The sequence below is a fragment of the Eriocheir sinensis genome, chromosome 44, assembly GCF_024679095.1.
Source record: "Eriocheir sinensis breed Jianghai 21 chromosome 44, ASM2467909v1, whole genome shotgun sequence".
Classification (NCBI taxonomy): domain Eukaryota; kingdom Metazoa; phylum Arthropoda; class Malacostraca; order Decapoda; family Varunidae; genus Eriocheir; species Eriocheir sinensis.
In genome coordinates this window covers 4,336,202-4,362,482 of record NC_066552.1, presented here as the reverse complement: position 1 = coordinate 4,362,482, position 26,281 = coordinate 4,336,202, and the positions used below count along the sequence as shown (strand labels likewise).

The window sequence follows — 26,281 nt, the reverse complement described above, 5'->3', positions numbered from 1 at the left end:
TAGTAGTAGTAGTAGTAGTAGTAGTAGTAGTAGTAGTAGTGATCTTATTAGTCTTGCTACCTTACTTTCTTCGTTTTCTCTTCTCTTCCCTTTTCGTTTCTTCTTTCCCCTCCTTTTCTCTCTTCTCTTCCTCTCCTCTCGTCTCCTCTCCTCTCCTTTCGTGTTCTCTCCTCATTTTTACTCACAATTTCTTCGTTTTCTCTTCTCCCTTTTCGTTTCTTCATTCCCCTCCTCTTTTCTCCTCCTCTCGTCTCCTCTCCTTTCCTTTCGTGTTCTCTCTATTTTTACTCATCCTCTTTTCTCTTCTTTTCCTTCCTTTTGCTTGTTTTGTAACCTTTATCCCATTACACACAGTCACAGGCATTTCCTCTTCTTTTTCTCTTCTCTTCCTCTCCTCTCCTTTCCTCGTTGCTCTTCTTTTTCTTCTTTACTCTCATCTCCCTTTCTTCACTCCTCTTTTCTTTCCTTTCTTTTCGTCTCCTTTCCTCATTTTAACTCTTATCTTATTTTCTTTCTTGTTTGTCTTTTCCTCCTTTTTCTCCTTTTGTAACCTTTATCCCAATCACAGCCATTTCCTCTCTTATCTCTCTTCTCATCCTCTTTGATCTCTCCTCAACTCTTTTTTTTTATATTCTTTCCTCCTCTTTGATATCCTCTCCTCTTTGCTCTCCTTTCCTTTTCTTTGCTCTCCTCTCCTAATTACTTTCCACTACTCTCTTTTTTCTTCCTTTTCTTCCCGTCACACAGCCATTTCGTCACCTCCCGCCACCTGTATCCTCAACCTAATTAGCCTCCTTATCCTTCTTTACCTGTCCAGTTCTTTTCCTTTCCGTGCAGACTTCCTTCTTTTATGACTCACCTTTTTATTCTGGTGCTCAGGTGTGGAGATAAGAAAGGAGGTTAACGAAGGTAAGTGGATAGTTAGGTAGGTAAGTAGGTAGGTAGTAATTGGAAGTAGAAAAAATAGGTTGTGGGGTATTTCTGTTGCTTTCTGTTGCTTCCTGGTTCGCTTTTCCCTCTGTCTCTCCCTCTCCGTCTCTCTCTGTATCGTGTTATGTAGAGTGGTGAGGCAGAAGAATGATGATTAGGAGGCGAAGGAAAAAAAGAAAATAAAGGAAATGGAAGGGAAGGAAGTAGTAGTAGAGGAAGGAAGGGAGGGAAAAAATGTAGAAAGATGAAAAAGAAAAAGGAAAACAATAAGAAAAGGTAAGACAGAGGAATGGTGAATGATGAAAAGAAGGAAAAGGAAATGGAAAAGAAGGAAGAAGTAGTAAAGGAAGGAAGGGAAAGAGTGGAGAGAAGATGAAAACGGAAAAGGAAAATAAGAAAAGGTGAGACAGGTATGATAAATGATGAAAAGGAAACGAAGGAAAAGGAAGAAAGAAAAAAGGAAATGGAAAAGAAGGAAGAAGTAGAGGAAGGAAGGGAAAAAAAGTAGAAAGGTGAAAACGGAAAAACAAAATAATAAGAAAAGGCGAGACAGAGGTATGATAAATGATGAAAAGTAGACGAAGGAAAAGGAAGAAAGAAAAAAGGAAATGGAAAAGAAGGAAAAAGTATTGGAAGAAAAGGAAAAAAAAGTTGAAAGATGAAAACGGAAAAAGAAAACAATATGAAGGGAAGAAGAATAAAGAAGACAAAAACAACAAAAAAGATGAAGAAGAAATTGAAATAGAAAAGGAGGAAGTATTTGAGGAAGGAAGGGAAAAAAGTAGAAAGAAGATTAAGAGAGACAAGGAAAACAATATGAAAGAGAAGAAGAATAAAGAAGACAAAATTAACAAAAAGATAAAGAAGAAATGGAAATAGAAAAGCAGGAAGTAGTAGTTTAGGAAGGAAAGGAAAAAAAGTAGAAAAAAGATAAAGAGGGAAAAGGGAAACAATACGAAAGAGAAGAAGAATAAAGAAGACAAAAAATAACAAAAAAAGATAAAGAAGAACACAAATGAAGATACATAATACAAAACTTGAGGGAGTAAGAAGGAAGACAGTGTTGCTTGTGATATGTCTTTGTGTTTCTTCTCCCTCCCTCCCTCCCTCTCTCCCTCCCTCTCTCCCTCCCTTCCATCCTTCCTTGTCCTTATCCTATAGTGCCACGCCCCTTTCCTTGGTATCCTGACTTTCTCATTTCTCAACTTGGCTTTTATTTGCTTAGTCTTCCCTTCCTTTCTCCTTTCTTTACCTTTTATTTCCTTTACTCTTCTTCCCTTTCTTTCTCCTTTCTTTACTTTTATTTGCCTTAGTCTTCCCTTCCTTTCTCCTTTCTTTACCTTTATTTCCCTTACTCTTCTTCCCTTTCTTTCTCCTTTCTTTACTTTTATTTCCCTTACTCTTCCCTTTCTCCTTTCTTTACCTTTATTTCCCTTACTCTTCCCTATCTTTCTCATTTCTCAACTTTTATTTCCCTTGCTCTTCCCTTCCTTTTCTATCATTACCTATATCTTCCCTTTCCATTTCCTCCTCCCTTTATCTATTTTTTTTTCATTCTTACCTTTTTCCCTTCCTTTCCTTTCTCCTCTTTCTTACCTCTTTCCCTTTCCTCCTTCCTTTACTTCTAATTCTTCCCTTTATCTGTTCTTTCCACGCTTATCTTTTTCCCTTCCTTTCTCCTCTTCCTTACCCCTTTCCCTTTCCTCCTTCCTTTACCTCTCCTTCCCTACTTTCTTCCCTTCCGTTCCCTTTCTCGTCTTACTCATCTTTACCTACATCACCCCATTCTTTCCCTTCCTTTCCTACCTCTTACCTATTCTTTCTTCCTACGTCTACCTCTCCTTTCTCCTCCTTTTCTTTCTCCTCTTATCCTTACCTACCTCACTCCTTTCATATTCTCCTCTAACGTACCAACACTACCTACCTACCCATCTCCCTTCTACCCAGCAGCACAAATCTCCCCCCATGCCCTTACCTCCCTTTAAACTCCCCTCTCCTTAGCTCCCACCTTGACACTGGGGTCTGTTTCTACTCATTCCTCTGGCACTTGTCACCGCCACCACCATGACGTTGCAAGCCTGGTGGTGTTACGTGTGAGTGTGTGTGTGTGTGTGTGTGTGTGTCGTCGCCGCCGCCATCACCTGCTCGCTATCTTATGTTCCTTTTTTTTTCTCCTTTCTTGTCTTTGTGTGATGTTTGGTGGGTTGTTTTAGTGTTAGTGTGGGTGTTGTTTTTGATGGTTTCTTTGTTGTTTTTATTATTTTTATTATTTTTTTTATTATTGTCCATTCTTATCATCATCGCCTTTCTCTTCTTGTTCTTTTGGGGTCTTTCTTTCTTTTTTTCTTTCTTTGTCTTTCCTTCTTTTTTTCTTCTTGTTCTTGCTTAGTTGATGTTGTGTTGCTGTTGTTCTTTTTCTTCTTCCTCTGCTTCTTCTTACTACTACTACTACTACTACTACTACTACTACTACTACTACTACTACTACTACTACTACTACTACTACTACTACTACTACTACTACTACTACTACTACTACTACTACAACTACTACTACTACTACTACTACTACTACTACTACTACTACTACTACTATTACTTTTCAACATCATCATCGTCGTCGTTACCTGACACCTTGCCACCCTCACCTGTAATCATCCCCCCCGCCCCCCCCTGCCCCTTGCCCCCTCCCACCTCCTGCTCTAGAACAACACCCTCACACCTCAAGAGCTACCTGACACCTTACACACACACACACACACACACACACACACACACACACACACACACACACACACACACACACACACACACACACACCTGTCTCTTGTTTTTCTCCCCCACCCCACCCACACTCACCCTAATCAGTGTTACCACCACCACTACTACTTGACACCTTGAATCTACACTCAATTAATCTACACCACCAACACCACCACCTTCACCACCACCGTTTGTCACCCAACACCATCACTGACATCACCACCACCCCACTGAAAGCTTCCCTCCCTCACCCCTCTCCCTCTCTCCCCACCTCCACCCCTAACCACAAGTATTACCACAAATGAGTCCCCTGCTCCACTTACTCCACTTAACCACCACCACCACCACTGTTACTACTGCTCAACACCACTGCATGCTTCAACGTTCCACCTCCACTTACCACTGCAACACCACTCCTTGGCATACTATCAACACCATCAATACCACTTACCTGCCTTTATCTTTTTCCTTCGTTTTCTTTTCGTTATTTTCCCTTTTCTTCCCTCACTTCTTTTCCTCGTTTTCCTCCTCTTCCACTTTCCCTAACCTATGTATGCCTTAAGTATTTCCCTTTCTTTCCTTCCTCTCCTTACCTTTCCTTAACTCTTCTTTCTTACCTCCTTTCCTTCCCTTACCCTTCCCTTCTTTCTCCTTTGCCTCTCCTCTTCTCCTTTCACTTATTTCATTTTCCCTGCTTTCCCATCTCTTCCTTCTTTTCCCTCCAGTCCCTTCGCCTCCTTTCTTTTTCTTCCCTCCTTCCTTCCATTTCCTTCTCTCCTTCAGTTTTCTTCCTTTCCTCTTTTTTCTTCCTATTCCTCTTCAATCTTTCTATCGCTCACCCAGTCCACATCCTTCATTTCCCATCCTCTCCTTTTCTCTCCAGTCCCTTCACCTCCTTTCTTCTCTTTCCCTCCTTCCTTCCATTTTCTTCTTTCCTTCAGTCTTCTTATTTCCCTCTCCTTTTCCATCCCTCTTTTCTCCTCCTTTTCCTCTTTAAGTTCCCTTGTCTTCCCTCATTCCCTTTCCTTTTTCTCCTCTATTACTCACTCACTCCCCATCCTGCATTCCCACCCCAACCCTTCCTTTCCTCCCCCTCACTTTTTTCCTCCCTCCCAGCAGCAGCCATTTCCTTTTGCATGACTATCCTCCCAGTCATCCAACGTCCCTTGCTTCATCCTCCATTCCATCCTTTCCCTCTGTTCTTCCTCCCTCCCTCCACCAGCCACTCCCCTTTGCATTGCTGTCTTGTTCTTCCTCGTCAGCGTCCCCTTCCTTCATCCTCCATTCCTTCTTTTCCCTCTGCTCTCTCTCCCTCTCACTACCAGCCACTCACCTTGTTCTTCCTCGTCAGTGTTCCCTTCCTTCATCCTCCATTCCTTCTACCTCCCCCCTTTCTTCTTTCGTCCACACCCTTTTGAATGCCTTTTGTCCTCCAGCCCGCGTTTCCCTGCCTTCCCTCCTCCATTTCTATTCTCCCCCTTTTTATCATTTCCTTTGCATGGTTCTTCTCTTCCATGCTATATCCTCCCTCTTATCTATTTTTCTTTCTCCTTCCTGCTAGCAACCACTCCACTTTGCACAGCTGTCCTGCCTTGCCATCCAGTTTTCTTCTGTTTCATCCTTCATTCACTTTTTCCTTCCACTACCAACCACTTCCCTTTGCATGCCTTTCCTTCCCTGTCCCTTTTTGCCTCCTTTTCTTCCTCCCTTCCAGTCGCAACCACTTCCCTTTACATGGCTGTCCTGTCCCTCCATCTTTTTCCTCCCCCTTTCTTCCTCCCTTCCAGTCGCAACCACTTCCCTTTGCATGGCTGTCCTGTCCCTCCCTCTTTTTCCTCCCCTTTCCTCCTCCCTTCCAGTAGTAGCCACACCCCGTTGCATGGCTCGTGTCCTCCCGCCCCGCGTTTCCCTGGCTCCCTCCTCGCCAGGCTGCCGGCCCGTCAGAACAGTGCCTAAGGGAAACTCCCCAGATCAATAAATGAAAATGAAGGGTGTCAGGAGGGACCTAGCCCAGGGACAGGGTGGTGCCCCTCGCCGGCCTTACGCCCAGGACTCTTAGGGATGAGTTTGCAAGGGAGTTGAGGAAGTGTAGGTGTGCCTCCTCCTCCTCCTCTTGCTCCTCTTCCTCCTCCTCCTCTTCTTCCTCCGCCACGAGTGCACCGCCCCCGTCAGGAGATGCAGGGAGGGAGGAGGAGGTAAGTAGGAAGGGAGGCAGGTAAGTAAGCAGACCACCAATCCAGGGAGGAAGGGAGAGAGAGAAAGGGAGGTAGGGAGGGAGAGAGGATGACCGAGGGAGGGAAGGATTTGGGGAGGGAGGGATAGCAGGCAAGAGAGAGAGAGAGAGAGAGAGAGAGAGAGAGAGAGAGAGAAAAAAAAAAATAATTACGTCATGAGGAAAAAAGGAACAAGGTAAATAGGGAACAGGAGAATCTTGTGGAGAGAGAGAGAGAGAGAGAGAGAGAGAGAGAAATAATTACGTCATGAGGAAAAAAAAGGAGCAAGGTAAATAGGGAACAGAAGCTTGTGGAGAGAGAGAGAGAGAGAGAGAGAGAGAGAGAGAGAGAGAGAGAGCAATTAGAAGGAGGAATGTGAACAGTTAGGCTAGGAAGGGAGAAGAGGAGAGAAGAAGATAGAGAAGATAATGGAAGTAGAAGATGAATTAAGAGACAGGTAGAGGAGAAGGGAGAGAGAGGAGAGGGGGAGAGGAGGGGAGTTATTTAAACATAGAGGAGGGGGAGAAAGTAGCTAATAAGGGGGAGGGGGAGAGGGGGGGAGGGAAGGAGAGAAGTAGTAAGTAAAAAAGGGAGAGAAAATGAGAGGGAGGGAGGGAGGTAAGCAGAAGGAGGAGGAAGATGTCAAGGAGGTAACTATGGAGGAGGAAGAGGAGGAGGGTGGCAGGTTCTCAGACAGGGAGGAGGAGGAGGAGGAGTTCATAGCAAGACAGTTGGAAAAGATGGAGGGAAGAGGAGGAGGGGGAGGAGGAGGAGGAAGAGTTACCCAGACAGACAGACGGAAAGGGAGGTGGGGGGGGGAGAGGGAAGAAAGGGAAGGAGGAAATAGATGGTGAGAATAATAAAAAGGAAAGGATGGAAGGAAGGAGGTAAAGAGAGAAATAGGAGGAGGAGGAAGAGGAAGAGTTACCCAGACAGACAGACGTGGAGGGGGAGGTGAGGAGGAGGGAAGAAAGGGAAGGAAGATATAGATGGTGAGAATGAGAGAGAGGAAAGGATGAAAGGAAGGAGGTAAAGAGAGAAATAGGAGGAGGAGGAGGAGGAAGAAGAAGAGTTACCCAGACAGACAGACGTGGAGGGGGAGGTGAGGAGGAGGGAAGAAAGGGAAGGAAGATATAGATGGTGAGAATGAGAGAGAGGAAAGGATGAAAGGAAGGAGGTAAAGAGAGAAATAGGAGGAGGAGGAGGAGGAAGAAGAAGAGTTACCCAGACAGACAGACGGAAAGGGGAGGAGGAAGAGGGAAGAAAAGGAAGGAGGAAATAGATGGTGAGAATGAGAGGGAGGAAAGGAGGGAAAGAGAAGAGGAAGAGGAGAGAAGGAGGAAGATTTACCCAGACAGACGGACGGAATGGGGGGAGGAAGGGAGGGAGAGAAGGAGGAAGGAAGGTAGACAGACAGCTAGACGTGGACGATGAGGGTGAGGAAGGGAGGGAGGGATGTAAGTAGGCAGGGAGGGAGGAAGGGAGGGCGTGAGTAACTTCCCGCTTGGCACTGACAGGGAGCCTTCTACATCCCTCCCTTCCTTTCCTCCCTTTCCTTCCTTTACTCTCCCTGTCCTTTGTCCTTTCCTGTCACCCTGTTTAACCCTTTCTCTCCATTCTCCCTTCTTTCCTCCCTTTATTTTTCTCCCTTCCCTCCATGACACCCTTTCTTTTACTCTCCCTGACTTTTATCCTTTTCTCACTCTCACCCTTTCTAACCCTTTCTCCCTTTCTCCCGTCTTTCTTCTCCCTTCCTTTCCTCCTTTCTTTTACTCTTCCAAACTGTTATCCTTTTCCTTCTTGTCATCCTGTTTAACTTTATCTCCCTTCTCCCTTACTTGTCTCCTCCCGTCTTTATCTTATCTCCCTCCCTTCCTTTCTTTCTTCCATGACTCACCCTCCCTTTTTTCTCCCTCCTTAATCCCCCCTTTCTCCCTTTCTCGTTTTCTCCCTGTATTCTCAACGTCATCTTCCTATTTTTTTCCTCCCTGCTTTCTCCCTTTTTTATTCTTCCTCTTTTTCTTCTTGTCATTCCACCTATATCTTTGTCTCCATCTTCTTTCTCTCCTTTCTCCCTCTTTCTTCTCTCCATGCTTTCCTCTTTGTCTCATTCTCTCTCTCTCGTCTCCCTCTTTGTCCACTACAGTTTCCTTCCTTTCCCATTTTCGTTTCGTTCCTTCCACCTGTCTTTCCTTCCATTCCTATCTATTTCTATCTTTTTTCTATCTCTCCGGCCTTCATCTTCTCTTTCTCTAATATGGCCTCTTTTGTATTTCTCTATTCTTCCCTTTCTTCTTTCATCTTCATCTTTTGTTCTCATTTCTCTTCTGTTCCGTTCCATTCTGTCTTCCTCCTCCTTTTCTTCCTCGTTCTATCCCTTCCTCTCTTTTTCTTCCATCTTCGTCTCTTATTCTCATTCCTCTTCTATCACTTCTCTGTCTGTCTTCCTCTTCTTTTTCCTCTTCCTTTTCTTCATCCTCTTTCCTTTAATTCTCCTTCCTCTCCATGCCTATTCTGTCCCGTCCCTCCTGTCTTTCTCTTCCTCCTCGTCCTCTTCCTTCTCTTCCTCGTCTTCCCTTTAGTTCTCTTTTCCTTTTCCATTCTCCTCCCTCTCCACGGCTCTTCCAGCAACATCCCTGCTACTCCGCCCTAACCCTGTGTCCTCCTCCTCCTCCTCCTCCCTTTGCCTGGAACCATACCTCCCAATCAATAGGAAGGAAAAGTAGATGACCTCACCCACTCCTATGCGAATCCTGCACCAGCATCCTACAGCACCAGCGACGTAGTAGTAGTAGTAGTAGTAGTAGTAGTAGTAGTAGTGAGTCGCATGGTTTCAGAAGTCTTTGTTTGGGAGAGGAAATAACTGTTAGTGTTTGTTTTTGTTGATGTGTGTGTGTGTGTGTGTGTGTGTGTGTGTGTGTGTGTGTGTGTGTGTGTGTGTGATTCTAGAAGCCCCCATTAGACGTAACTACAAAATTCTCCTTGTTGACTTCCGTATTTGAAAGAAAGAAAAAGAAAAGAAAGAAAACATTTAGTTGGAATTATTTTCATCACGTCATCTCTATTCTTTCCTCTTTTTTCCTTCATTTTTGGTATTGATTAGTCACACACACACACACACACACACTCTCTCTCTCTCTCTCTCTCTCTCTCTCTCTCTCTCTCTCTCTCTCTCTCTCTCTCTCTCTCTTACTTGGCAGCATTGATCCCCACCATCTATTTTTCTCTCTGTAGTTTCCATCTATAATTGTCTTCATTATTTATCACCCTACTGACCTACCCCAACACTGACACACATGCATTGCCCCCCCCCCCTCCCTCCCTCCATTCTATTATCAATATTCCTTCTTTTATCGGCATTTTCTTCAGCACTTATCTTTTTCCTTATCTAGTAATACCTACACACAGACAGAGAATCCATTGTTCCCCGGCAGTCATGTTTTCCTTCTCAGATTCTCTTTTTATCAGTATTTTCTTGGTATTTATCCGTTTGCTCACGTGTACATGCTTCTATTTTGGGTCTTTCATCTCTCTTTCGTTCTTGCTTCTTTGTTCCTCTTTTCTTCCTTCATTTTGATCATTTTTTCCTCAGTTTTTGTTGCAGTATTCCCTCGACACCCCTAATTTCTCCATTCCCCCTATTCTTCATTTGGTTCTCATTTCTCCATATTTTGGCTGGATTATCACTCTGTCAGCCTTTACTTAACCATTCCTCTATTGTTTCTTCATTTAGCTTACATTCTGTCCCTATTTCTCGTACTTATGCCTGTTTACTCATTCTCAAAACCCCTATTTCTCCATTCCTCTTTTCTTTATTCAGTTTTAATTTCTCTCTGTGTCGGCTGCATTATCACCCCGACAGCCTTCACATCTCCATTCTTTCATTCTTCCGTCATTTGGTATTCATTTCCCGCTATTGTTTCTTCATTCAGCTTACATTCTGTCCCTATTTCTCGTACTCATTCTTGTTTACTCATACTCAAAACCCCTATTTCTCCATTCCTCATTTCTTTATTCAGTTTTCATTTCTCTGTGTCGGCTGCGTTATCATCTCGACAGCCTACACATCTCCATTCTTTCATTCTTCCGTGATTTGGTATTCATTTCCCACTACTTCTCGTCTTCGTCATTCGGCCTACTGCAGTCTTCCTATGTATTTATGTTCTTATGTTTTCCTGGTCCTACGCGGCACACGCAAGCATACAGACGCCTCCCTCTCGCCTGCATTGTCCCGCCCCTCCGCGACCCCGCCTCCCGCGCCTGTCATGCATCGCAGCTGAGCACCAAAAAACACCGTACAGCTAGAACGCCGGAAAATCGGAATATACATCAAATATGCGGCATATCGCGGGATTGCCTGGATTTTGTGGGATTGGCATGGCAGCGGTGGTGGTGGTGGTGAGGCGTGGTGGTGGTGAAGGGGGGGAGGGGTTCTGCATCTCGTCTGGGCCGCCACCGCCGCCCTCTGGTCATGGCTGGAAAATTCCCCTTCCAGAACTACCTCTCCTTCCTCCCCTCCCCCTCCTCAAATTTACTATAGTACACCAGTGAAGAGATAACGTTTTCTATCTCTTATCCTTCGAGGCATTATGCTTTTCCTATTGTTCACTTCCTCGTTGGGTGGATCACGGCTTTACTGCGGCCTCAGGGGTCAGGGCGAAGAGGGAAGCTGTCCGCGGCGTCCTCTGTTACACGTTGAGGGAGATCAGGGACAATATTCTCAATCCTCTCGCACACATATTTGACAAGGCTTTCGTAGGAGTTTTGGGCATTTCCAGGGGTAGTTTAATGGCCCCGGTGGTAGCTTGACCCTTCTTCTGTATCATGAATATAAAGAAACACTCATGAGAACCCGATTACTCTCCTTTTTGACCTTTGAAAATGGTTGATGTGTGAGGTGGAAGCGTTGAGTGCCGACCCAGGAGATAGTTGAGTCTGTCCTCGTGGTGGCTTTCGCTGCATTGGGTGACGTCACATCCGGGCGGCGTGACGCAAGAGTGACGAAAGCACCGACCAGACCAGCGGCAAGAGGAGGAAGAGGAGGAGGAGCACAAAGCCAGCCAAATGAGCACACTTGAAATGCGCTAACAATACGGTCTTTGTTTTTCGATAGCGTGGATGCCCGTTGGTGAGATTAGACAAGTGCACCATCCTCGCCCTTAGAAAACGAGGAGTCTCATGCACGTAAGGGGGGAACTGAGGTGAAGGAGGAGGCAGAAAAGAAGAGCTGAAAGAGAAGAGAGAAAGCCTGGGAGGACATATTGCTCTGCTGCACGGTCGGGAAAGGTCACGGAGCTTGGCTGGCAAAAACGGAGACCATCACGGGAGCGGCCTTTCTCACCCACGCCCCCCTTCCCGCCCCGCCCCGCCCCGCCCCACCACGCCCCCCACCGTCCCCCTTCTTCCCCCCAGCACGAACAAAGAGCCCCTGGCGTACGTGTGTGCCGCAAAAACTGGCCTTTCCTGCACGTGGTGTCACCCTTACGGAGGAACGTGAACTCGAAGCCGGCGAGACGAGGCGAGGCAAGGCTAGACGAGTGGAGACGAGACGAGGCTTTAGTTGACGTGATGTTCGTAGGTGTGAAGGGAAGGCTCTGACACACACACACACACACACACACACACAGTTGATAGACAAAATGATAAAAGGAAGCATGAGTAATGAATAGTTATCACAGACAGACGTCAATCACATCAGCAGTAATAATAATAATGGTAATAATCCTGCAAACTTTCGTAGGGGGGGCGGGGGGGAGAGGGGGCAAACTACGCAAACTATGAGAATAATCAATGAAAGGGGAAAATAACATGTCAGAAATACGCAACAATGAAATTTTGCATATATATTTCGAAGTGTGAATTCAGGAACACCAACAAACAACAGCAATAACAACTACAACAATAATAATAATACCAGCACTAATAATAATGATAGTAGTAATGATAATGATAATACCAGTGATCATAATAGCCTCGGACGTCCCCCAAATCACAGTAACACAAGGATTACTACACGAGCGCCCTGCATAATAATTAAGCCGGCCTGTCGATGGAGTGGAAATAATAATAAAACGCTGAGTGTGAAATTATCGCTTTGGGCTGAGAGGAATCGCGGTTAATTGGGTAGAAAAACATTAAAGGACTTGTTTTTATAATGCTATTGATATGCACTGTTGTTTTAAGTACCTGATTAGTGGATGTTTGTTGATTAGTACGCTTGTTGACTTTCATTGAACTATATTATACAGTAGTTTTCAATCTGGGGTACGCGAGGGAAATCTTTAGGGTTTTTCTTTAAATACTAGGGACTTAAAACACTTGGGGACTTCTCACTCAGAATAATGTTTTTTTTTTTTTTTTTTTTTAAGCGAATGGAAAAAAATGTATAAAGCATCGCAGTAAAATACAGGTAAACAACAGATGAACAACAATATCCATCATAAACCACAAAGTTACACGCAGTCAACGAGGAAGAACTAGCCAGACTAAAAGTTCTTATGGGATTTTAGTACAAGGATGATAGTAGGAGGGGAAGTAACATCAAATAGAAAAAATAAAAACTATTAATCTTACGTAAAACCACAAAGTACGAAAGATCAAGGAAGAAAAACTAGCCACACTAAACTCTTTCTCGACGCCTCAGTACTCCACCTTTAGTAGACTTCCACTTAAATCCCCATATATAAAACTTATGATACATTAATAGGATTCAGTTTAAAATGCGGATTACAAACCATGCATTCCACTTTCATATTCTAGGTGAAAGAATACGTCAACACCAGACCTCAAGTGGCACATAATAATAATAATAAGAAGAAAAAGAAGAAGGATAATGTGTTTTTTCGCTCTGGGGCATATAGAGAACAGGCTTACAGAAAATATAGAAGAAGTAAAAGAAGAAGGATAATGCAGAAAATATAGAAGAAGAAAAAGAAGGATAATACAGAAAATATAGGAGAAGAAAAAGAAGACGATAATGTGTTTTTTCGCTCTGGGGCATATAGAGAACAGGCATACAGAAAATATAGAAGAAGAAAAAGAAGAAGGATAATGCAGAAAATATAGAATAAGAAAAAGAAGGATAATACAGAAAATATAGGAGAAGAAAAAGAAGAAGGATAATTGTTTTTTCGCCCTGGGGCATATAGAAAACAGGCATACAGGAAGTAACTAATGAACAAACAACTACTAAATAAAGAAGTCGAGAGCTACTGAACTATAAGATGCGAAACCTCCAGCCCTCCAGAGCACAAAACTGACATGAGGGGAACCGTGGGGGGGATGGGGTAGGTGGAGCGAGGGGGGAAACTTCGGAAACAGGTCTTTTAGCGTCCATGCATTCGTGTGTGTGCTCTTGTGAATGAAAACGCGTCCAGGAGGGAGGTAAAGGAGGGCGATGACGACGCTTGAGTGAAGAGGAAAATAACGTTGAGTGACTTTCAGTGATGTTTTCATGTCGTAAATTCCTGTTTGCTTAATTCTCTTTTATGGGTAGTTTTACGTGGTGGTATAAACTCTACTGGCCGTCCCTGTTGAGTCACACACACACACACACACACACACACACACACACGGAGTCAGCCTCGCGTGACCGCTTCAAAATACCGTGCTGCTTAACTCCCTCTTATCATCTCTTGCCCTTCGATCAGCAGGCGTGTAAAGAGGAGGAGGAGGAGGAGGAAGGAAGAAAGAAAGAAAGAAAGTAAGTAAGTATGAACAAGAAGGAAACGTGTATACATAGAGAAAAATAAAAGAATAGGGAAGGAGAATAAAGAGAAAACAAAAATGAGCCACAAGGAAGGAAAAGTTAATGACAGATAGATAGGAAGATAGATATGTTGAGAGAGAGAGAGAGAGAGAGAGAGAGAGAGAGAATAAGAATCGATCACCAGGAAATTAGCCTAGTATTTGATCCATTAATAATATTTTCTTTCTTTTCATAATATTCAGGTATGTGCGTGTGTAAAAAATTGCTTTAAATGCATAATTAAACTACAAATACACCATTTGACTATAATGTGCATCGATACATCTCGTTTCGCTCACTGAAGATTATTTACAGCTGCAACACACACACACACACACACACACACACACACACACACACACACACACACACACACACACACACACACACACACACACACACACACACACACACACACACACACACACACACACACACACACACACACACACACACACACACACACACACACACACACACACCAGTCAGCCAGGTGTTGTTGTCGTTGCGTCACCTGCGAACAAACACATTAGCTGACTTTCCTGTCGAGTGATTAAGGAAAACAATTTATTATCACCCGTTGAGGAACTGTTTTTATTCTCACCACTAGACGGACGGGGAGGTTAAAATTCCCTTGAAATTGCACTAATGTCGATGGTGTAAAGATAAGGAGATTAGAAGAGCGAGGTTAACCCCCCTCCCCAAAGAAAATAAAAGATGCAAAGGAGAGAATGGGAAGGGAGAGATGCCATAAGTGGGAAGACTAAGATAAAAATTCGTGTTATAGGAGAAAAGAACGGGATAGAAAGAACATTAGAAGATAAGAGTTAATCCCCCTCGCCAAAGAAAAGTAGAAGATGCAAAGAAGGAAAGAATTATAAGGGAGAGATGCCATAAGTGGGAAGACTAAGACAAATATACATGTTAAAGGAGAAGAGAACAGGATAGAAAGTACATTAGAAGATAGCAGTTAATCCCCCTCGCCAAAGAAAAGTAGATGCAATGAAGGAAAGAGCTGTAAGAGAGAGATGACTTTAAGTGAGAAGACTAAGATAAATATTCGTGTTATAGGAGAAGAGAACAGGATAGAAAGGATGTTAAAAGAGAGAAGTTAATCCCCCTTCCCCCTAAAATAAGGGTACAGGAAGGAAAGAATTAAGAAGAAGAAGAAGGAAAGAACTGCAAGGAAGGAAACATTATACTTAACAAACCATGATAAAAACAGGAAATGAACGATATATGTAAAAGTTTAACGGGAAATGGACAGGATAAAGAACGTCACTTAATTATCATCAGCACGCATGAAAGAGGACGGAAAGATGAAGATGGGAATTAAGAGTATAAATGAATAGAAATCAAAATTAAATAGACAAAACAAATGATGGATACGGGAAGATTAAAACGAAACAAAAATGAAAAGTACGAGGTAACATGTGAAATTTTAAACAGACAACAAAAAAAGCATAAAACGAACGTCGAAAAGAAGGTAACGGAGACAAATAAAGAAACAAGAACCCATAAGGAAGAAATACACCAGATCGTAACACCAGAAGGAAAATGGGAAGGTTAACATAAAAGAGACTAACAACATCACTCATAAACCCACAGAGTACCATAAACAGCCGAAGAGGAAGAAGCAAGAAGAGCCGTTAATTGCTACTCGTATACAACCTTGAGAAATTAACATATCAAAAGAGAACGGAAAGATTGAAGTAAAACAAGATAAAGAACAATAGCAGTCATAAAAGCACAGAACGGATAGATTAAGTCAACGAGGAAGGAGAAGTAGCCACCAAGCGCTCTCAGATTCATCAGTACTCAACCATAACGAAGTAGCATATTAAAAAGAAAACGTAGTAAAGATAAACAAAATCAGTCCTAAAACTACAGAGAACGGGAAGAGTTTGAAGAAGTAGCCGCTTAGCACTTTCAAGAGGTAGTATTATACATGTCAGATCTCAAGAAAAGTGAAAGATTAATATAAAACAGATAAACAACAATATCCATCACAAAACCACAAAGTTACACGCAGTCAACGAGGAAGAACTAGCCAGACTAAACGCTCTTATGGGATGATAGTGGTAGTATAGGGAAGTAACATATAAAAAAGAAACAATAAAAAAACTATTAATCTTACGTAAAACCAGAGTACGAAAGATCAAGGAAGAAGAGCTAGCCACACTAAACTCTTTCTCGACACCACAGTACTCCACCATATGTCTCTCGTCGCCTCGGGCCCAGGAAGCAGGAAGGAAGAGTCTGCTTACCTGTCTGGCCCCCTGAGACCCACCTGAGCGTGACGGCGCCTCGCCCCCGCGGTTCCGGTGCGCTCAGGTGGCTCAGGACCGGCTCACGTGTGTCGTCTGGCCGCTCAGGGCTTGATGCGCGTCCTCACATCCGCCTGTCTGTCCAGCTTCCCTATGCAAGAGTCGAGTACTGTCTTCATTGGGATAGATTTTATTTATTTTTTGTTTTTGTTTTGTATCAGATTTTTTTTACTGATTTATTTGTTTGTGTTGCTTCTTGGAGTTGAATTTTGGAGTTTCAAAGTTTTGTTGTACTTTTTTTTGTGGATTTGTTGATGTCATGAGTATTTTTTTTTCCTTTTCTTTTGTTTCTTCTTCTTCCTTTCGTTCTTTCTCTTTCTTTCGTTTCCTTTTTTCCAGACGTTTTTTTTCTTATTTTGTATTTTTTTTTATATTTCTCCTTTTTCTCCTTCTTCTACGTCTTCTATTATTATTATACTCTTTACTATATCATCATCATCGTCATCTTATCAGAGCCATAGAAAAAGATTACAGGATTTGATGAAAGACAAAGAAAATGGTATCAACGGAAAAGGGGGGAACGGAAGACAGCTGAAGGAAGGCTAGACCAGACACCCAATGTTACCAACTAAACAAACACCCCTAACGATATCGAATCACACAGACACATCCACTCAGACGAAAAAAATGACCTATATAAGAAAAAAACAGACCCAGTGATTTATTTATTCATTTATTTATCTATTTACTTAGTTATTTTGACCTTACGTAACATCACAAGTGGAGCGCCGCGGATGTTTTTTTTTCTTTTCTGTGTGTGTCAGAACTATACCACATCCAGCAAGCCGTTTTAAATCCCTCGGTAAACACTTTTGCATGGACACTTTAACACCCCGAGCCACGTAACTAAGCAATAAGTAATTCCTAGAGGCCGGGCATTGCGTAACTCATTGAGGCCTCGGTGTCGTGCTGCGGTGGTGGGTGTTAAATGTATGTACCGTCATGCGAATCGAAGGTGACAGGAATGATAATGTGCTCCTCTTCTTCTTCTTCTTTGTTGTTTTAGTTGTTATGTTTAGTTTTGGCTTGATTTTTTTATTTATCGTTGTTCTATTTCTTGTTCTTGTTCTTTTTTCTGTGCTCCTCTTCGATGTTCTTGTTTTTTTTGTCATTGTTTTTGTATATTTTCTTCCCTTCTTCTTTTTCTTCACCTTCCTCTGGTCGTCTTCGTCATCGTTGTTGTTATCATCGGTGTTTTAGTATTGTTTCTTCTTCTTCTTCTTCTTCTTCTTCTTCTTCTTCCGGTCGTCGTCGTCACCGTTGTTGTTATCATCGGTGTTTTGGTATTATTTCTTCTTCTTCTTCTTCTTCGGGTCGTCGTCGTCATTGTTGTTGTTCTTGTTATCGTTGTCGTTGCCGCTATGTGGTTGTCGCGGCGTGCGGTCTCCTCAGGGTCACGGCAGCCATCCAGGTGTCGTGACAGGTGTGTGTGTGTGCACGCGGGTCATGAAGGTGTTACAGGTAGTCGAGTATTCCCGCTCACCTGCTGATACCTGAAGTGAAACCTATCCCGCCGGGGCAAAGGTGTGGCGGGTCAGGAAAGTGTGTTAACGGAAGGTGATAATAATAATAATAATAAGAAGAAGAAGAAGAACTTGAAGTAGCCCTAAGAAGAAGAAGAAGTTGAAGTAACCCTAAGAAGAAGAAAAAGTTCAAGTAACCCTAAGAAGAAGAAAAAGTTCAAGTAACCCTAAGAAGAAGAAAAAGTTCAAGTAACCCTAAGAAGAAGAAAAAGAAGTTGAAGAGGAAGAAGCTGAAGTTACCTGAATATTAATAATAATAAGAAGAAGAATAAGAATAAGAAGAAGAGGAAGTTAAAGTAATCCAGCTGCTTAATTAACATATCAACTAGAAAAACAGGGTACAGAGAGACAAACCAGGACCTAAAAAAAGGCTGAAAAGACGCTTGCAACACACCACTCCTCCGCACGGCTCCCTCTCTGTCTGATTCGTCTCAATAATAATCAACAGGAGGACAGATGACGATGCTGAAAATAAGAACGTCTGATTTAGTTCCAGAGTTCCCTCCAGACTACCTTCCTGAGAGCATTTTAACCCACATGAAGAAGGAATTGATGAACATGATCTAATATATAAAGGTACTGCATCAACGACCTCGCCCAGACACAAGCCTCGGTATAGTTAGAGACAAGCTTAGGTGACATGTGTGAAAGATCCGCTTCACTCATTCCCCAACCCCCCCACCCCCACCCCTTCCACAGCCTCACCCTCTCCTCCCCTCCTAGACCACTTCCACCACCCGTCGCAGGTTCAAGGGCAGGTGAGACCCCGTCCAGCCATCACACCTGTCCGAGGGTGGTCATTGAGCGATAAGCTGAATACCTTTACCTGGCTCACACCTGTAGGAAGGGAGTGTGGTTACCTGGATGATGGAGTGAGCTAGTGTTTCATGGCGGATGGTAGCTCTCTCTCTCTCTCTCTCTCTCTCTCTCTCTCTCTCTCTCTCTCTCTCTCTCTCTCTCTCTCTCTCTCTCTCTCTCTCTCTCTCTCTCTCTCTCTCTCTCTCTCTCACACACACACACACACACACACACACACACACACACGCACGCACACTTTGGGACACCTACCTACTTAGCATGTTTAAAGGTCGTGTCTCGGGCTCATTAAAGGGATTACGAGACACTTACTCCCGTCTCTTGTATGTTTCACGAAGGTCGGAAAAAGAAAAGCCTGGCTGGAACCTCTTTCTCACATTCCCTCGCTGCGGTAAATTGATCTCACTTTCTTTGGCATTCCTCAAGTACACGCACGAGTACAATGGTTGTGTTTCCCTTCATTTTTATTTTTTATTTTTTTATTGAGGTCACTTCCTTAAAAATTCCTCAGCAACACAACATCACTCACTCTTTTTGGCCACTCCTCTGTACTCTTATTCAGGAGGAGTGAGAAGCGGGCGTTTTTTTTTTTTTTTTTTTTTTTTTTACGCCCTTGAACTGTCTCCTCTGCTGTAAAAAAAAAAAAAGTAGCAAAGGATGTGTCTGTTTATTTGACGAAAGCCTAACAAGAACTTCGTAATTAGAATCCCTTTAGTTCATTCCCATATTCCGTTCATTAATCTCAATTTCTTCAACATTCCTCTGCAACACGATACCTCAAGTAGTACAATGAATGTGTGTCTTCTCATTTACGAAGCCTGAAAATAAGTAACTATAAGATTTTTAGTACATTCTCTCACTCCACTTATCGATTTCACCTCCTTCAACGTTCCTCTGCAACTCAACATCTCAAGTAGAACAATGAATGTGTCTCTACTCGTTTACGAAGCCTGAACATAAGTAACTAGAAGCTGTTTTGGTACATTCTCTCACTCCACATCGATTTCACCTTCTTCAACATTCCTCTGCAACTCAGCATCTCAAGTAACAATGGACGTGTTTCCTATTCGTTTACGAAAACCTGAAAATAACTAACTCGAACCTCTTTTTTATAGTTTATTCTCTTATTCCGTTTATTAATCTCACTTTTTATTCTTTCCGTTTTTTTTTATCCTCTTTTTTTCCGTTTTTTTATTCTTTCCGTTTTTTCCATTTATTGGTCTCACTTTTTTGTAGTTTATTCTCTTATTCCGTTTATTGATCTCACCCTCCTTAACATTCTCACACATTGCAAAACACTAGTACAATGGATGTCTCTTATTCATTGTACGAATCTTAAAGAACTAACTGGAATAATTTTAGTACATTCTCTCACTCCATTTTTTTAATTTCACATTCTTCTACATTCCTCTGCAACACAGCACCTCAAGTAACAATAGGTGTCATTTATTTAACGAAAACCTGAAGATAACTAACTCGAATCACTTTTTTTTATAGTTTATTCTCTCGTTGTTCATTGATTTCACTTCATCTGTATCACAAAACACTCAGTACTAAGGATGTGTCTTATTTACGAATCCTGAACAAACAACAACTCACTGGAACCTCTTAGTTACACATTCCCATGCTCCGTTTATTGATTTCACTGCACTTAACATTCTCACACCACAACACACTCGAGAACAATGACTTTGACCCTTTACACACACACACACACACACACACACACACACACACACATTGAGGTTCTTTCTTTATCACATTCCGTCGTTGTTTATTGATTTTCCTTCCCTCAGCATTCCTCTACACGATTTTAATGTATGTTTCTGTTTGGTATACTACGACTCACACCTGTTTTCTCACCGCATCGATGTCTTGCCTGTGTGTGTGTGTGTGTGTGTGTGTGTGTGTGTGTGTGTGTGTGTGTGTGTGTGTGTGTGTGCTCCTTTCCTCCTTTCATCAGTGAAGGAATTTTCGTGTAACTGAAGGAAATACCAGTACATTCCTATCCTCCTTCCTTCCCTTCCTTCCTCCTCCTTATGTTATTATTATTATTATTATTATTATTATTATTATTATTATTATTATTATTATTATTCTCTATTCATTCAAAGTCCCTCTACCATGATTTCCACGGAACTTTCCCACTTGTTAGAAAATCCAAACGAATCATTATCCTTTTCCCCGCTTTCTCATCCTCTTCCCCTTACTCCCCTCCCCCTTCCCTCATATCCCCTTTTCCCTCCTCTCCCTTCACTCATTCCCCTTCCCTCCTTTCCCACTCCTCCATACTTCATATTTACTCCTCTGATATTTTCCCTGTTCGTATGCATCCTGTCATAACGTGTGTGTGTGTGTGTGTGTGTGTGTGTGTGTGTGTGTGTGTGTGTGTGTGTGTGTGTGTGTGTGTGTGTGATAAGGTCAGAGTTATTCATAATCGATTAATACTTAGTTACGTGGACATCTTAATCGCTGAGACACGTCGACGCATATGAGTACAGGCTGTGTGTGTGTGTGTGTGTGTGTGACCAAATATTCCGCCATGTGTAACCCTGATATCAAGAAGAGAGAATACACGTCATCTCTCTCTCTCTCTCTCTCTCTCTCTCTCTCTCTCTCTCTCTCTCTCTCTCTCTCTCTCTCTCTCTTTCTTTCTCTCTCTCTCTCTCTCTCTCTCTCTCTCTCTCTCTCTCTCTCTCTCTCTCTCTCTCTCTCTCTCATGTATGCAAAATTTCACTCTAAGCAGTATATCACATGTGGTTATACACACACACACACACACACACACACACACACACACACACACACACACACACACACACCAGCAAACAACCTCTTGAGTTGAGTGTGTGTGGGTTGGTAGAGAGAGAGAGAGAGAGAGAGAGAGAGAGGAATCGGAAGAATTGAAGATAAGGAAAGCACGGGATGTGGAAACACTATTGTGGAGGTGGAGGTGGTGGTGGTGGTGAAGAGGATGTGTGGTGGTGAAGGGAGTGCCAACATAGAGGTGAAGAGAGGGTGCCGGAAGCGAAGTTGTGGGGGGGAGAGGAGGAGGAGGAGGGAGCGTGGACATTGTATGATGGACGCTTGGGAATGGATGGGACGGGAAGGGAGGAGGAGGGAGAGGAGACGAGAGAGGCTTGAGAACACGGAATAACAGTAGCACTCGTAGTAGTAGTTGTAGTAGTAGTAGTAGTAGTAAGAGGAAGAGGAGTAACATAAGTAGGTGTAGAAGAAAGTGTGGGAAGAGGGAGGGAGGACTGAGGAGGGATGCGGGAGGAGAAGGAAGAAGAGGAGGAGGGGAAAGGTCACGCACCAAGCATTGCATCTCGTCTCTATAGTTTCCACGGGACACCATTCTCTTGATCCGCCATTGCCATCCTATCGACGAATAATAATAGGAATAGCAACCGTAATTAATAATGGAGAGGACCAAGCTTATCCTAACCTATCGGCGGGGCTTCCATGGAGACAGAAATAAAGATAGATGGGTAATGATTCTGCTTGTGTGTGTGTGTGTGTGTGTGTGTGTGTTTTGTTGCGATGTGCCTTCCTGTTCTGCTCTCTCCCTTCCTTCGCCATTTTCACACACACACACACACACACACACACACACAGAGTTCGCCTTCCTTTCCTGCTGTTCGTTGCCAGATCCCACCTTTCAGAACAGCAGCAGCGGGAAGGTGAGGAAGGAGGGTTGTTGAAGGTGTGTGTGGCGGTGGTGGTGGTGGTGGTAGTGGTGGTGACTGTCCTCAGCACCACCACCATCACCACCTGGCCTCCCTCACCTCCACTTTACCACCACTGACCCCCCTTCGAAAAACTAATGGAGGGGGGAGGGAATTTTATCCAGAGAGAGAGAGAGAGAGAGTAAGGGAGGGGGAGGGAAGGGAAGGGAGGGAGAGAGGCCGCCGCGCCCGCCAGCAAGCGACCACCCATCTGAGCGACCACCTCAGTATAGCGGGTTTGTAGTGTCCCGCTCTCTACCTCTCCACCCCCTCCCCTCCTCTTCTTCCTCCTCCTCCTCCGCCATGTTGAATCCTTACCTTTCTCACACTGCCCCATATTTCCCTTATCAACCCCAATGCCCTGTGTCCCTGTGTCTCCCGAAGGTATTTTCATGGTTAGGGCGAAGTGGGGTAGGTTAGGGATGGAGGCGGGCTCGCTCTCACCTCCTCCTCTTCCCTCGTCTGCCACTCCGCAACCCCACCGAGCTTGTCTCTCCGCCTGTCTGCCATGTTGACTCTTCCCTCCCACACCACAGTCCTCGAAATATAAGGATTCCATAGATGGGTCGCTCGCTGGGTTGGGTTTTCGGGGCGTCATGGGATGCTGGGTGTCACCTGTTTGTTTGTGTCTGTGTGCATGTGTGTTACCTGTGTGGGTGGGTGTTTGTGGCTACGTGTCGTGTTTGTGTGTATTTAAAGCCCAGTGGTGTATGTTATTGGGCTTATCAGTAATTTGGGTGCATTAGGGTATGTTTGATGAGATTAAAATACCTCTGGGACTATTTTTGGGAATCTTTCTCTATATTCGATCGAGGTAGACATGAGAAGTTGCACAGGTGACCCCATAGCAACACATTTCATTCTCTTAGTGAGCCATTGCAGGTTTCTTTAGTCTGTTTCTCAGTCAGATATAGAAGGAAAAGGATACATGTCAGTTTCCATAGTCAGCCATGAACAGGGATACATAAACATACTTGAATAGAAGTGATAATGTATACCAGGTGGGCGATCTTGATTACAAACACACCTGCTCATGTATTTGTGGTATTTACTGACCTCACGTCCCAAAAATAGCACTCTTAGAACCAGACATCAGGAAAATCGAGGCAAAACACACCATAACGAAAATTAGAAGTGGGTATCATGAATAAGATTATGATGTCTTGTTTTAATGCCCCTGATAGCGTACGTCACTTAATTAATCATTTCACCTACTTAGAAAATATTCCCATAGCCTCATAGTCGTTAATAGAAGGAAAATACACGTCAAAATAAGTGAAATAAGTAAAATAAGGAAATATAGTGTGAGTTCCCGTTTTCTATCCACACTTTTACCGGTCACACAATCATTTTGACTAACATCATAACCTAAAAAAATATATTCTTATACCCTCAAACTCGTAAAAGAAAGCCAAATCAACGTCAATATAAGTGAAATAAAGCAAAATAATGGAAAATAAGTGAAATAAAGTGAAATTAAAGGAATATAATGGCTGTTTCCGTAGTTTTGCCGGTGGACACAGTTACTAATATTTCCCTAGTCCCTTAACTCTTAAAATAAAGCCAAACACACGTGAAAATAGAAGAAATAGGGCAAAATAAGCGAATTAAAGTAAAATAAAAGAATAGAATGGCCGTTCCCGTATCAGTTATGCCGGCGAGCACCCTTAATTAACCTCAACACTTTAACAGAACACTCCCCATTGAACCTAACCCTCAAATAACAGCCAAACACACGTGAAAATAGCAGAAATAAAGCAAAATAAGTGAAATAAAGTAAACCTGTGAGTAAACTAAGGGAATAGAATGGCCGTTCCCGTATTAGTTTTGCCGGCGAATACCCTTAACTAACCTCAGCACCTTAACAGAAGACTCCCCATTGAACCTAACCCTCAAATAACACCCAAACAGACGTAAAAACAGAAGAAATAAGTGAAATAAAATCAAATAAGTGAATAGCAGACTGAAGAATGGCCGTTCCCGTATTAGTTTTGCCGGCGAACACGCATAACTAACCTCACCACCTTAACAGAAGACCTCTCATCGCACCGAACCCTTAAAAAGCCCCCAAACACACGTGAAAATAGCAGAAATAAGGCAAAATAAGGGAATATATTGGCCGTTCCCGTTTTCTGTCCATAGTTTTGCCGGCGGCTGCGTTTCATCCCCTTCATTGTTGACGAGGGAGGGAGGGAGTCTCGGCCTTTTCCAATTTTCATCGATTTTACATGTGTTCCGCGTGTCTCCCAGCCTCGCCATAACACCAGCTAGGACCTACTATCATGAAGTAATGGAAGAGAAGGCCACGAAGCCGAAATGTCGTTGGGTAAGTAGGAAATTCGACAAATAACTCCCCGAATCGATGGGTGGCTGGGCCTGAGTTGGTAAACATTCGGTCTCCTGAAGGACATTTTTGACCCCTGAGACGTTGTTTTTATTTTTTTTGGAGTGCGATTATTGTTTTTAGAGAGCCGTGGAGTCTATGTGTGTTAGGGAAAAGTGTGTGGTGTAAAATTCGGGAGATAAAATGGCGTTCGGTGGCAAGTTGATAAACACTCGCTCTCCTCGGGGACATTTTTACCCCCTGAGACGTTGTTTTTAATTTTTTTGCCCTGCGATTATTGTTTTTCGAGAGCCGTGGAGTCGATGTGTGTGGGAGAAAAGTGTGTGAAGCCAGCGGACGGTTTAAAATTCGGGGATAAAATGGCGTTGAGTGGCAAGTTGGTAAACATTCGCTCTCCTCGGGGACATTTTTACCCCCTGAGACGGTGTTTTTAATTTTTCCGGCGTGTGATTAGTGTTTTTCGAGAGCCGTGGAGTCCATGTGTGGGTGAGGCGAGTGTGTGAAGCGCCCGGACGGTTTATAATTCGAGAGTAAAATGGCGTAAGGCTGAGGCTCGGCAGGAAGGTGTAATGGAGGCGCCTCGGAGCTTTACCCAAATTTACCGAAATGTGAGTCTATCCTTCCCCGTCCTGCACCGTGGCGGCCTGCAATCCATCCAAACTGTACCGATTTCCACATCTACCGGCCTGAATTGCATGCGTCCTGTCCGAAATTAGTGTTTTCAGCGATTCTAATACGTCAACAGTCATCCATATTTACTATTAATTTACCTGTCCCGCCCTCACCCCGCCTCCCCTGCCCTCTGCCTGGAGACGTTTCCCCCTTGGATCTAAGAGTGCTTCCTTTGTTATACGTTTTCCCAGTCGTTTTGTAGCCTGTTTCTGCTGTATTGCCCTGCTGTAGAGGCCTGAAGTGTGTGAAAACTGTTATTATGCAATGCCTTCCCCTCACGGCTGGTTCCCCGGGTGGCACTATGGGCCTGTGTGTGGGAGGGTGTGTTCAGGGCTCCTACAGGCACTGGTGAGGCTCAAATTAGGGGAATTTTTTTGTTGTGTTGTGGTGTTATGTATGAGGTTCCTTGAATTACATGTAATGAATACCTCTATGGGTAGGTTGTATGTGTTGTGAAGAATTATTAGTTTGCCACAATCACAGTTTAACCACATATTATTGAATACTGTTATGTTGTTTCTGCCAAATATTGCTGATGGAGTTATAAGTCTGTACATTGCTTAGTGTGCGTCAGAATGAAAGTTTTATCAGAGATGTGCCGTACTTACTGGATTGTGTATGTCTATGAAGCTAATGTGACATACTTGTAAATATGGTATTGGTTATATATACTAGTTATTTAGATCATCTTATCAAGCAGATATTTAGATAAGGATTAATACCTAATGGATATAAACAGGAAAAAGTAGCTCTAGTAATGGTAGTAGTGAGCTACCGTAGTATCTATTAATTTTATAAGCCCTGAAGAAAGGATGTTTATATAGTATTAAACAAGAACTGGCAGTATTTATTCATTCTCTAAAACAAGATGTAATTTTCTTTTGAATCATTTCATACATATTCAGCATGAAAACTTAATTATTGTGACATTGGTTTCTATCCATTAGAAAACTTGCTGATTTTCTCCAATTGAGAATTACCGGTAGCTGCTTACCGAACACTAACACTGGTAATGTGTTTTTGGAAACATGCTCTAATCCTGATTTTATTTTTGCCTTACAGGAGCGGTGACAGGCTTTAAGATGGAGCAGTTCAATGTCCTGGATCCTCGCAAGCAAGAGCTCCTTGAAGCAAGAATTGGAGGAGGAGGAGGAGGAGGAGGAGGTGGCAGGGTAAGTGTAGTTTCCTTTGTTCTCATGCTTTAGATAAAATTATGCC

The 26,281-nt window shown here is 43.2% G+C and overlaps 1 protein-coding gene across 8 annotated transcripts in view; it reads left to right on the top strand.

Moving 5' to 3' along the window:
• Window positions 1–26,281, top strand: part of LOC126980310 (serine/threonine-protein kinase tousled-like 2) — a 59,354-nt gene that overhangs the window by 14,614 nt on the left and 18,459 nt on the right. For 5 of the 8 annotated variants that reach the window (XM_050830047.1, XM_050830051.1, XM_050830055.1 and 2 more), the window contains one exon: window positions 26,126–26,235. In XM_050830047.1, coding sequence (XP_050686004.1) covers window positions 26,126–26,235 — 110 coding nt within the window. Of the gene's footprint in view, window positions 1–24,218; window positions 24,374–24,660; window positions 25,000–25,078; window positions 25,412–26,125; window positions 26,236–26,281 lie in introns of those variants that run through there. The other 3 variants (XM_050830050.1, XM_050830052.1, XM_050830053.1) reach the window with 3 other exon arrangements.